The sequence below is a fragment of the Primulina huaijiensis genome, chromosome 4 (genome assembly GCF_012295235.1).
Source record: "Primulina huaijiensis isolate GDHJ02 chromosome 4, ASM1229523v2, whole genome shotgun sequence".
Classification (NCBI taxonomy): domain Eukaryota; kingdom Viridiplantae; phylum Streptophyta; class Magnoliopsida; order Lamiales; family Gesneriaceae; genus Primulina; species Primulina huaijiensis.
The window spans coordinates 841,858-853,815 of NC_133309.1; the positions used below are offsets into that span (position 1 = coordinate 841,858).

The 11,958-nt window shown below is 36.6% G+C and overlaps 1 protein-coding gene across 1 annotated transcript; it reads right to left on the bottom strand.

Moving 5' to 3' along the window:
* Positions 1–218: 218 nt before the first annotated feature.
* On the bottom strand, positions 219–8,425 carry LOC140975083 (PHAF1 protein At3g51130-like). Its single transcript, XM_073438588.1, has 15 exons — positions 8,212–8,425; positions 7,993–8,066; positions 2,955–2,966; positions 2,731–2,805; positions 2,530–2,597; positions 2,344–2,449; positions 2,181–2,241; positions 1,914–2,080; positions 1,706–1,768; positions 1,333–1,380; positions 1,143–1,256; positions 965–1,055; positions 789–865; positions 594–698; positions 219–515 (listed from the first exon to the last, which is right to left on the bottom strand). Exons 1-15 carry the CDS (start codon positions 8,303–8,305, stop codon positions 468–470), a joined length of 1,203 nt encoding a protein of 400 aa, XP_073294689.1. The 5' UTR covers positions 8,306–8,425; the 3' UTR covers positions 219–467.
* Positions 8,426–11,958: the final 3,533 nt, after the last annotated feature.

The window sequence follows — 11,958 nt, forward strand, 5'->3', positions numbered from 1 at the left end:
GTTATAAAATAATAAGGATGAAAAATAATGGTTATGACAGTGATAAATCTATTGACGTTCGGTCCTAATACATTATATAGGATAATTACAAAGAATATAGAGTTTACAATCACAAGACAAACGACAATATTCCAACTTTTTTTGTACAAAATCCCAAATCCTTACCTGTTACTGCCAGAAAATATATATATATTAATACAATATAATAATAAAAAACAAGAAGTCCAAACATTACTTTAGTTGGCATCAATCATTATGAAATATTCAGGATATAAAATTAAAACTCCCCGTGGCTCTCTTTTGAAGTGAAAAATGAAAAAATCACAGTTTTTAGAGAATGCAAACACTCTTCAGTCGTGATGTGAAAATTGAAGAATCACTCGCTCCCTCATTTGGATAAAAAAGCGACGGTGACGAGAAATTTTAAAACGTGTAACGAACACGATATCGACTTACCTGTGCAATGCTCATGACTGGAAAAGAGTTACGGTAGCAATATAACCATTCTTCATCACCTGTGCAAGTTCGAATCAGGAGAAAAATGTCAACAATGCCACAGGAAGAAACCATAAAGTTCAAGACACAGGATATACCTCTAAAGCAATATGTGGATATCCATATACAAAGGTAGACCCAAAAGGATTACTGGTGGAGCCTTGAGTTTGAATGGCAGCACGACCACGATCACCAAGAATTTCCTGCAGAATACCGCACATACGGTGCTCAGTTGAACGGACGTAACCCTGTCCGACTTAATACAAAGTTACAAACTGTAGTATGCAAACCACCTTAACTTGCTCCCACTGCGTGCTGGGTGTGAGAGCACATTTCGATGCATTCACATCCTGATCAAACGACCCGCTGACTGAGAATATGAAACAAAAATATAGAGCTTAGTTTCATCCATTTCCTTTACAGCCAATAATATGAACTTATATATCAACCAAAAAACTACAGTCGGAACTGTATATCACAAAGTTGCACTTCATGTACGAATTGAAATCTGCATGCCCAGGATAGTTGGTGTGCAGCACAAACTTCTTGATTTTATGAGTCTGCAAATTGCCAAAAACATTCTTTCAGCATCTTATTCATAGGTTCATGCAGTTGGTAGTGAAAAAAATTGTAAAGAAAAAACTCACGTGTCCATCGAATAAAATGTCCATGCCACGGGTAAAATAATTGTAGAAGTAATCACCGCATAGAGTCGTCCGTGGCCGCGGATCTGATGCAGAATGAATCACCATTTGGTCTACCTGTATCAACCCACTAACATAATTACCATGATACCAAAAGCAGTATTGTTCATGAGAAAATGAAATCACACACTACCTGTTTTTGATTAATTCCACAGGGGCGCCCTAATTCAGTCCAAACATCCTGTATAAGAAATGAAGAGGAATGAAATACATGCCATCTGCAGATGACTGTAGGCAGATGAAAATTGCATCAACATAATCTCATATAAATAAAAAATATATATATCAAAACAGAGGCCCGTTTAAGGGAGAAGACAATCAGCTTCTGACATCAATTTTCTTTACATGAATGTATTGATGCCATTAGTGACGAAGAATCAGCAGTAGCAACAAAGGTCATGATTATGAATGACTAAGAACTGTCTATGAGATATGGTGTAAGCAAGTCGAAAGTTAATGACAAGTCAGGCAATCCATAGCATAGCCTTTATTTCAAAATGTCAGACCTGTGGTGATGCACCAAAAGGTATGCGCTGTCCACCGACTGTAATCCACAGTTCTTCCCCTAACTGCAAAACAGAGATGTGAAGGGTACATTTCATCAAACTGAACGCCAAATGTACGCTGAAACATAAATTGATTACATGTAGCAGTTACTCCACATCTTATGAATAGATTAGCCACGAAATGCAAATGACAATAGAAAATGCTTGCCTTCACTCGCACTTCTTCCATGTAGAGGCTGTGAGCTGGTAATGGAGGTACACATGCCTTGACCATTGATGCTCCAACACCAACCTTACTATCTGTAGAAGCATCATAAATAGAGACACGACAAGCAACTGGAGTCGTGCCATCTGGAAACTCCAAAGGCAGTTCAGCTTTCAAATTGTGTACGACCAAGAATGAAGAACCATTTAGCGTCGTTCATAGGGTATAAGTCCAAATACATAAAGAGATGGGAGAAGTAAAAAGGAATACCTTCCCTATCATGACAGCATTCTGCATATTGTGAGGGGATTGGGAAAGCGAAGGACAAGCCCTGCAAAACCAAGATATTTACATTGTCAAGAGATAAAATTGGAAGAACAAAATGTGAAAAGAACTGAAAAATATGATCTGTTCAGATATCAACCACACGTACAGGGTAAAATAAAGTGTAGACACCCCTGTCTTTGTCATAAATTCCAGGATATGTTGGCCCAAAAAGAGCGTAGATAGCAACAAAAGTAGCAAGAGTAGATGGTCCACTGGAAGTAAACTTGAATGTCAGACAACACTTGTTAAACAAGAATGGTGAAATATTAAGGTTAGAGGCACAAGTCCATACCCGACCAACAAAGTGGCATACCGCATTTGAAGACGTTTGACATCAAAAATTTCAACAAGCCGCAGCCTCTGATAGTTTAAACGACAAAAATAAAGACATGTTAAATGCATTACTATTAAAATGTTTATATATTAACGACACAAAAACCATTTCTTTAACCAAAATAAAGAACAAACAAATAATCAATTTCAAGAAAACTACCTGTGGCCAAGGATCAAATCTCAAGTGGAAACCATGATCAGGGAAGCTAATAACAATATCAAGCCTCAACGGATCCTGGAAAACAGGGATGAAATTAAGAGGCTTCATTACTATTTTAGAAGATATTATGCTGGCAGTTCATCATAGACATATATTTTCTAGAGGACTTTCACAAAGACTGATACAATGAATATAAAGTCAAATCCAAATCAGAACAGCCAAACCTCATCATAATACTTTGTTAGGTAAAAGCGGGCCCCACGTATTAAATAAAAAATTCAGAATTTTGATATCCCACATCGGAGGTTTACAATAGTTGCAGGAGGAAATTAGTTATAAATAGAGCTCAATTCCTTTAGTTATTGTATCCCAAAATCAAAAGCTTTTTAGCTTTGATAAAAAGAGAGTGCATAGAAAAAAGAGTGTATTTTTTTCTTGAGTGCGGGAATTCTCTTTGTGTGAGTTAGAGAAATTATTTTCTCGGTATACTCGGGTTGGGAGTGTGAGAAATATTGAGTGTATTGGTGTATACACTTGTTGTAATATTTCTTCCAGTTATAAAAGTTGCAGTGCTCCGTGGACGTAGCCTATATTGGGTGAACCACGTAAATCTTTTGGTTCTTGTTGATTATTTTATTCCGCAATTATTGGGTATTATCATCGTGGTTGGCATCGCTTCGGGGGTGTAATTCCCCAACAACTGGTATCAGAGCCTTGTTGTGAAAATTCTTAAGAATTCTGAGTATGCTCTGTGGTTGCAGCTTTGTCTGATCTTCCACATCAGAAAAGATTTTTTAGATTTTTTGCTAAGGCTAGAGAAGTGATGGCCGGAGATGATGGATCGGGACCGGGAATCAACAAGTTCGACGGAACAGATTTTTCGTTCTGGCGGTTACAGATAAGAGATTATCTGTACAGTAAGAAGCTGCATCAACCTCTATCAGGAAAGAAACCGGAAAAGATGGAGGATGATGATTGGGAGCTCCTTGACCGACAGGTTTTAGGTGTCATACGATTGACCCTAACAAAGAACGTGGCGCATAACGTGGCGGAGGCCAAAACCACGGAGGAGATGATGACCATTCTGTCAGACATGTACGAGAAGCCATCAGCAAACAACAAAGTACATCTCATGAAGAAGTTATTCAACTTGAAGATGGGAGAAGGTGCTTCGGTGGCAAAACACATAAATGAATTCAACACGATTGTCTCCCAGCTGACATCGGTGGACATCAAATTTGATGATGAGATTCGTGCACTTATTCTTCTGGCGTCTTTACCAGAAACTTGGGAACCGATGCGGGCAGCGGTTAGCAACTCTGTTGGAAAAGGAAAACTACAACTCAATGATGTTAGAGATCAAATCCTAGCTGAAGAAGTTCGCAGGAAAGACTCGGGTGAAGCAACATCATCGAGATCTGCTCTAAATCTTGATAACAGAGGAAGAGGCAGGAGTGGTGAAAGGAGTTCCAACCGATGGCGCGGTAGATCCAAGTCAAGAAATGGAAAAGACAAAAACATCTCTGAAAAGAATATGAAGTGCTGGAGCTGTGGTGAGACTGGTCACCTGAAAAAGAACTGCAGATCAATGAAAAATAATGCCAATGCTGTCACTGATGAAGTACATGATGCTCTGCTATTATCCATGGAAAGCCCTGTTGATTCTTGGGTTATGGACTCGGGAGCTTCGTTTCATACCACTGGTGATCGCGATGTATTTGATAATTACATCGCTGGCGATTACGGAAAAGTTTTCCTGGCTGATGGAAAACCCTTGGAAATTGTTGGTATGGGTGATGTACGGATGAAGATGTCAAATGGATCTGTCTGGAAAATCAACAAAGTCAGACATGTACCAAATTTGACACGCAATCTGATCTCGGTGGGACAGCTCGATGATGAAGGCCACAATGTGACCTTCGGTGATGGTTCCTGGAAAGTGAACAAAGGAGCCATGATTGTTGCTCGAGGAAAGAAAACTGGAACATTGTATATGACTTCCAGTTGCAGAGACACCTTAGCAGCTGTGGATGCTGGAGCCAATTCAAGTCTATGGCATTATAGACTTGGACACATGAGTGAGAAGGGAATGAAGATGTTGGTGTCAAAAGGAAAGCTACCAAAATTAAAGAATGTTGAACACCAACTATGTGAAAGCTGTATCTTTGGAAAGCAAAAGAAGGTGAGCTTTTCAAAAGGCGGTAGAGAACCGAAAGCAGCAAAGTTGGAGCTGGTTCATACTGATGTATGGGGACCATCTCCTGTGACATCCCTTGGAGGCTCGAGATACTATGTCACATTCATTGACGATTCGAGTAGAAAAGTTTGGGTTTATTTTCAAAAGGCGGTAGAGAACCGAAAGCAGCAAAGTTTGATGTTTACGAGACCTTTAAAAGGTGGAAAGCCATGGTGGAAAATGAGACCAACTTGAAGGTGAAGTGCTTACGGTCTGACAATGGTGGAGAATATGAAGATGATGAGTTCAAGAAATATTGTGCACAGAACGGGATCAAGATGGAGAAAACCATTCCTGGTACACCTCAACAGAATGGTGTAGCTGAAAGGATGAACAGGACCTTGAATGAACGCGCAAGGAGCATGAGATTGCATTCTGGATTGCCAAAATCATTCTGGGCTGATGCTGTTAACACTGCAGCATATCTGATCAACAGAGGACCTTCGGTACCACTGGACTACAAAATACCCGAAGAGGTTTGGAGCGGCAAAGAAGTAAACCTTTCTTTCTTGAAAGTGTTTGGATGTCTATCCTATGTTCATATTGATTCAGCAAGCAGAACAAAACTTGATCCGAAATCAAAGAAGTGCTTCTTTATTGGTTATGGAGATAATGAGTTTGGTTATCGTTTCTGGGATGACCAAAATCGGAAGATCATTCGGAGCAGGGATGTAATCTTTAATGAGAAACTTCTGTACAAGGACAAGTCAGACATTGGAGCTGGAGATGAATGTCCTGAAGTCAAGAAGACTGATGAAGTGCCATTGACAAACATTCCTGTGAATGAATCGAAAACCAGTAACCAGGAAGATGAAGAAGAAACTGCACAAGATGATGACCCACAAACTCCGGTGATTGAACTCAGGAGATCTTTGAGAACCATTAGACCACCTGATAGATACTCCCCTGCACTTCACTATATTTTGCTGACAGACAAAGGTGAACCGGAGACTTATGAAGAGGCAATGCAAAATGATGATTCAACCAAGTGGGAGTTGGCCATGGAAGATGAGATGGATTCACTGTCATCCAATCAGACGTGGGAGTTGACAGAACTTCCGCAAGGCAAAAAGGCGTTACATAACAAGTGGGTGTACCGGTTAAAAGAAGAGCATGATGGTAGCAAGCGGTACAAGGCAAGACTTGTTGTAAAAGGCTTCCAACAACGGGAAGGAATTGATTACACCGAGATTTTCTCTCCGGTGGTTAAATTAACCACTATCAGGACTGTACTTGGACTAGTGGCGAAGGAAGACTTACATTTGGAGCAGTTGGATGTAAAGACTGCGTTTCTTCACGGTGACCTAGATGAAGAAATTTATATGAAGCAGCCACAGGGCTTTGAAGTACGGGGAAAAGAGAGAATGGTATGCAAACTTCAGAAGAGCTTGTACGGTCTCAAACAAGCTCCAAGACAGTGGTACAAGAAGTTTGATGGATTCATGAGTGAAAATGGATTCCTAAGGTGTCAAGCTGATCACTGCTGTTATGTGAAAAAGTTTGACGGTTCTTATATCATACTACTGCTATATGTAGATGATATGCTGATAGCTGGAGCTTGTCTGGAAGAAATTGATAAACTCAAGAAAGATTTATCAAAGGAATTTGCCATGAAGGATTTGGGTGCTGCAAAGCAAATCCTTGGAATGAGGATCTTCAGAGACCGGGTGAATGGATTCTTGAAGTTATCTCAAGAAGAGTACGTGAAAAAGGTGGTTAGCAGATTTAATATGGATGAAGCTAAATCTGTGAGTACTCCTTTGGCTAGTCATTTCAAACTAACCAAAGCACAATCACCATCGACGGAGCAGGAGCAGGCTTATATGAATAAGGTTCCTTATGCTTCTGCTGTCGGAAGCCTCATGTATGCAATGGTGTGCACAAGACCAGACATAGCACATGCAGTGGGAGTTGTGAGCAGGTTTATGAGTAATCCAGGAAAGCAACACTGGGAAGCAGTTAAGTGGATTCTCAGGTATTTGAAAGGTACTGCTAGTTGTTCTTTATGCTTCAGAAGATCAAAATTTGGCTTACAGGGTTTTGTCGATGCCGATATGGGTGGTGACCTGGATGGCAGGAAAAGTACTACTGGATATGTGTTCAAATTAGGTGGTACAGTTGTAAGCTGGGTGTCTAAGCTGCAAAAGATTGTTGCGCTTTCGACTACTGAGGCTGAGTATGTTGCAGTTACAGAAGCTAGCAAGGAGATGATATGGTTGAAATCCTTTCTGGAGGAATTGGGTCAGAAGCTTGAAGATAGCACATTATACTGTGACAGTCAGAGTGCTATTCATTTAGCAAAAAATCCTGTTTATCATGCTAGGACAAAGCATATACAGGTTAGGTACCATTTCATCAGATCAGTGCTGGAAGATGGAGTCTTGATGCTGGAGAAGATTCCTGGAAGTAAAAATCCAGCCGATATGCTCACGAAGACGGTAACCATTGACAAACTGAAGTTGTGTTCAACTTCAGTTGGACTGCAAGTATAAATGGAGATATATGAGCTGCTGCAATGATGGTGTGAAGACATGATTGAAATCAAGTCTTCAAGTGGGAGAAATGTTAGGTAAAAGCGGGCCCCACGTATTAAATAAAAAATTCAGAATTTTGATATCCCACATCGGAGGTTTACAATAGTTGCTGGAGGAAATTAGTTATAAATAGAGCTCAATTCCTTCAGTTATTGTATCCCAAAATCAAAAGCTTTTTAGCTTTGATAAAAAGAGAGTGCATAGAAAAAAGAGTGTATTTTTTTCTTGAGTGCGGGAATTCTCTTTGTGTGAGTTAGAGAAATTATTTTCTCGGTATACTCGGGTTGGGAGTGTGAGAAATATTGAGTGTATTGGTGTATACACTTGTTGTAATATTTCTTCCAGTTATAAAAGTTGCAGTGCTCCGTGTACGTAGCCTATATTGGGTGAACCACGTAAATCTTGTGTTTTTGTTGGTTATTTTATTCCGCAAGTTTTGGGTACTATATTATCATCGTGATCGGCATCGCTTCGGGGGTGTAATTCTCCAACATACTTGACTTGCACAACATCATAAATATTGGGCTGCTGCTCTATTTGTGCGAAGGCTTCGGATATGGGCATTCCTGACACATGAGAAGAAATTATCATGAATATTTTTGCCAAATGGAATAAAAAAAAAAATTCAACCAAGCATAAAAAATCTAAACTGTGTCCCAATCCTGAAAATTTAGTCCTGGGCCAACGATAATTATTGATAAAAATAATTACCAAGAGAGAAAGGTCCGATGCCAAGACCAGGACGGAGATCAAGCACGATGGAGCCCATGGCGGTGCCATTGCACCTGCGTCGACTTCTCTGCATATTGGCTCCGATGGGAAATGAATGGGGAGAGTGATGAACAAGGGTGACGGCAGGATTGCGTACGAGGTAGCCTAAATTAGATACATACCAATGCGAAAAACATCGTTGATGAAAACTATTGCCTCAAAATTAATATTGACTCAACATACCACAATCCATGATAATTTACGGAACATAAAAACTAACGTGAGACGGTCTCACGGATTAATTTTGTAAAACATATATTATAGATTGGTCACCCACAAAAAAATATTATTTTTTGTGTCAAATATATTAATTTTTATTGTAAATATGGACATGATTGATCTGTCTTACGAATAAAGATCCGTGAGACTATCTTATGAAAGACCTACTCTTTACCGAACTAGTACTTGCGTGCACGCATAGGGGTGTTCAAACTTCGGATAAAACCGAAAAAACCGAAAATCCAAACCGAGAACCGAACCGAACCGAATTTTGTAATTCGGATATAAATGTTAAAACCGAAGTTTTTTTGGTTCGGTTTCGGATCATATATGTCAAAACCGAACAAACCGAAAAAACCGAAATTTCATTAAATTAATAATTTTTTTTATATTTTTATTTATATTATATATTTTGATATGATATTTAGCGAATGAAAAACTATTTTGAACAAATTTTAGTTGATTGTTGTTTGTTTAATTAATTTAGACCTTATATTTAAATATTTTACTAAGAAAACATGTAGAAAGTTAACATATTATATTTTACAATATATTTATATTATTAATTTAAATAATTATACCAAAACCGAAATAACCGAATCGTTTTGGTAGAAAACCAAACCGAACCGAAGAAAAATAGTTCGAATATCGGATTATATATTTCTAAAACCGAAAAAACCGAAATAAAAAATCGAAAACCGAACCGAACCGACCGATGAACACCCCTATGCACGCGTTTTATTATAATAAAAAATAAGTAAATCAAAAAAATTAATGATAAAATAAAAAAAATACGAAAATGAATTTTTTTAAATAAATAGCCATGATAAAAAAAAAAAAAAAAAAGTGACATTTTCATAGTGAAATAGCCATTGAATTGTAAACAAAAAAGAGAAGTTGTGACATTTTCGTAATTAAATAGTCGTGAAAGGATAAACAAAAAAAATGTTTGAAATTACTAATTTGTCTAGTAGTTTTGGTTGTGGTTAAAAATAAATTAAAATAAAATCATAAATAGTCATAAAAACGCAATAGATATATCAATTTTATTGTTACAAAAAGACAGAGTAATCTTTTCGAGAAAAAAAAAATCGTAGTCGCAGAGCAAGTTTATTTTGGTACTCCACCAAAAAAAATTAGCAGCTTCTGAAATCAAAGATTAGACATTCTTGCAATCATGTTGAAAGGAAGAGATGTGGCAATGAAAAAGAAAAGAGAAAAGAATAGGTAGGTAAACAATTAAAATAGAGATGTCAAAATCAGATACTGCCCATCAATCTTACACGGTTCAACTCGAAAAAAAATCAAGTTTGAGTTTGGAGTTTTCGGGTTCGTGTCAGATCAGGTTGGACCCGGTAGCTGACCCGAAAAAAATGATCGGGTTGGGTTAGGTTCGGTCAACCCAGGTTGACCCGAAAATTTTAATTTTTTTTAAAAAAATATAATTAATAAATATTGTCTATATTTTTATATATTGTATGTCTGAAAAATATTTATTATATATTTATATCATAAAATTTTCATAATTTAATATTTATTTTGAACATTTTTTTTATTTTTTAAATAATTGTTTATTTGATTTAGTAAATATACTTTATTTTTCTACAATTAGATGTTCAGATTTAAATCATACTAGTTACTATGCACACGCGATGCGTGTGTACAATCTTTTTTTATTATTATCGGTAGATTAAAGTGAAATTTGACAAATTATGGAGGGACTAAATTGATATTTGAATTGTTGAAATAAAAATAAATAAAAATAAAAGTGTGTGTTGAAATTTTAAAAAACAAAAATACAAAAAACAAAAGTGTAATATTAATATCATATAAAGGTAAAATTGGAAGAAAAAGTTGGTGTCCTCTCTAGGTAGTTATTATCATGTCCTCACACTTAATATAATAGTATAGAATATATGAGGGAGATTTTGTTATTACGTGTTTAAATTAAAATTTTTTATTATTTTATTTAATTTTCTTAAAAAAATTCAAAATCGGGTTGATCAGGTTGATTTAGGTTCGAGTTCGGGTTGAGAGTTTTCAGGTTGAGCAATTTTTGAATAGTACTAATGCTCAACCCGACCCGACCCGACCCACCTGAATTGACACCTCTAAATTAATTGAAACATGAACAATGCTGTTAATCGAAATTTGAAGGGATGGTTAACACAAAAGAAATGTGAATTTAGCAACCCATTAATCAAAAACAAAATGAAGCCAAATTTTTTTTATTTTACATAGCTATAATAGATGAAGAGAACGAAACAAAGAGCTGAAACTTTAATGAAAGCTTCAAAAGTATGGTACTAACAAACCAAAACGAGCTGGATAAATAGAGGTATTCGTGTTCGAGCTTGAAAAATAAGAAGATATTCAAACTCCGAAATTTGAAAAACAACTAATTTTGGCTCTATCTTTGTTAGAACTGAATTTGGAGCTCTAGACAAATTCGAGCATAATCAAACTACGTACACCTCGAAATGGCTCAAATCACAGTTCGATTCGAATGATTCAAACCCTATTTTGAGCCAATCCATTGCAGTAGGAAAGAAAATTAAAAACCTTAATTTGAACTAGAAACACAATTGATTTGGATGAACACCAACCCATTACAGTAAGAAAAAAAGTTGAAAAAAAAAATCTCAACATGAACTTAGAACATGATTCCCCATGTCATTCCTACTAATTTTAACAATATGCCCTCTTCACAATGAAACCCTGCAAAATAAAAGTAAAGTGAGACAGTTGTAGCAAATGTTGGGTAAGATGGAAAGCAAGTGAATCTGAGTCAGGTGAACACCAAATCAGACGAAGGTAAATTTCTTTGTATCCATGTTTTCCCAAAAATATGATTGTTGTTTCAGCTTCTAGCTATTTCTTTGTAGTTTGACTGCAAATCTATGGAAACCTTGTAAAAGACCATAAATATGTCTTATATCTCCTACCATTGAAGAGTAATCACAAGTTATTGCAGCTCTTTATGATTTCGACCAAGCATCGAAAGAAACAAACCACCCTATTTCTTGTTCTTGCCTCTTGTGCCTTGTTGGCTACAGGTTTGTGATATTTGTGAAAAAAATACAGACTTCATTTCGAGTTAACCAAAGATATGAAATATGGGTTCTTTTTCTTTATTTTTTGGTGGATTTTTTTACAATTTAACATTTATGGTTTGAACCTCACGAAAAATTATGGGACATTGGCTAAATTTAAGATTCTTAAAACTAAAGTTTCTTGTATTAAACAATGGTTTGGAGATTCAACTAAGATAGTGCTCATTATTTTTATTTTATAATTTTATAGTTGTTTTTATTTAATGGAGTCGATGGTGAAGATGGTGTTGTTTAATTGAAATCGTATTTTGGGCAGTATGTATCTATTAGAGCAAGCTCGTGGTTAAGTAATTTTCTACAATGAGTGAACAATTTCTAAATTTTTTATGTTTGCGTAATTCAGATTGTTGAAGAA

What these genes read in the sequence shown, in the direction of transcription:
- LOC140975083 (XM_073438588.1), bottom strand. Translation starts at nt 8,305, where the DNA reads ATGCAGAGAAGTCGACGCAGGTGCAATGGCACCGCCATGGGCTCCATC. An exon ending in TGGAAGAAGTGCGAGTGAAG is followed by an intron (nt 1,769 to 1,913) that starts GCAAGCATTTTC and finishes TCTGTTTTGCAG; the next exon opens with TTAGGGGAAGAACTGTGGAT. An exon ending in ACATTTTATTCGATGGACAC is followed by an intron (nt 1,056 to 1,142) that starts GTGAGTTTTTTC and finishes GGCAATTTGCAG; the next exon opens with ACTCATAAAATCAAGAAGTT.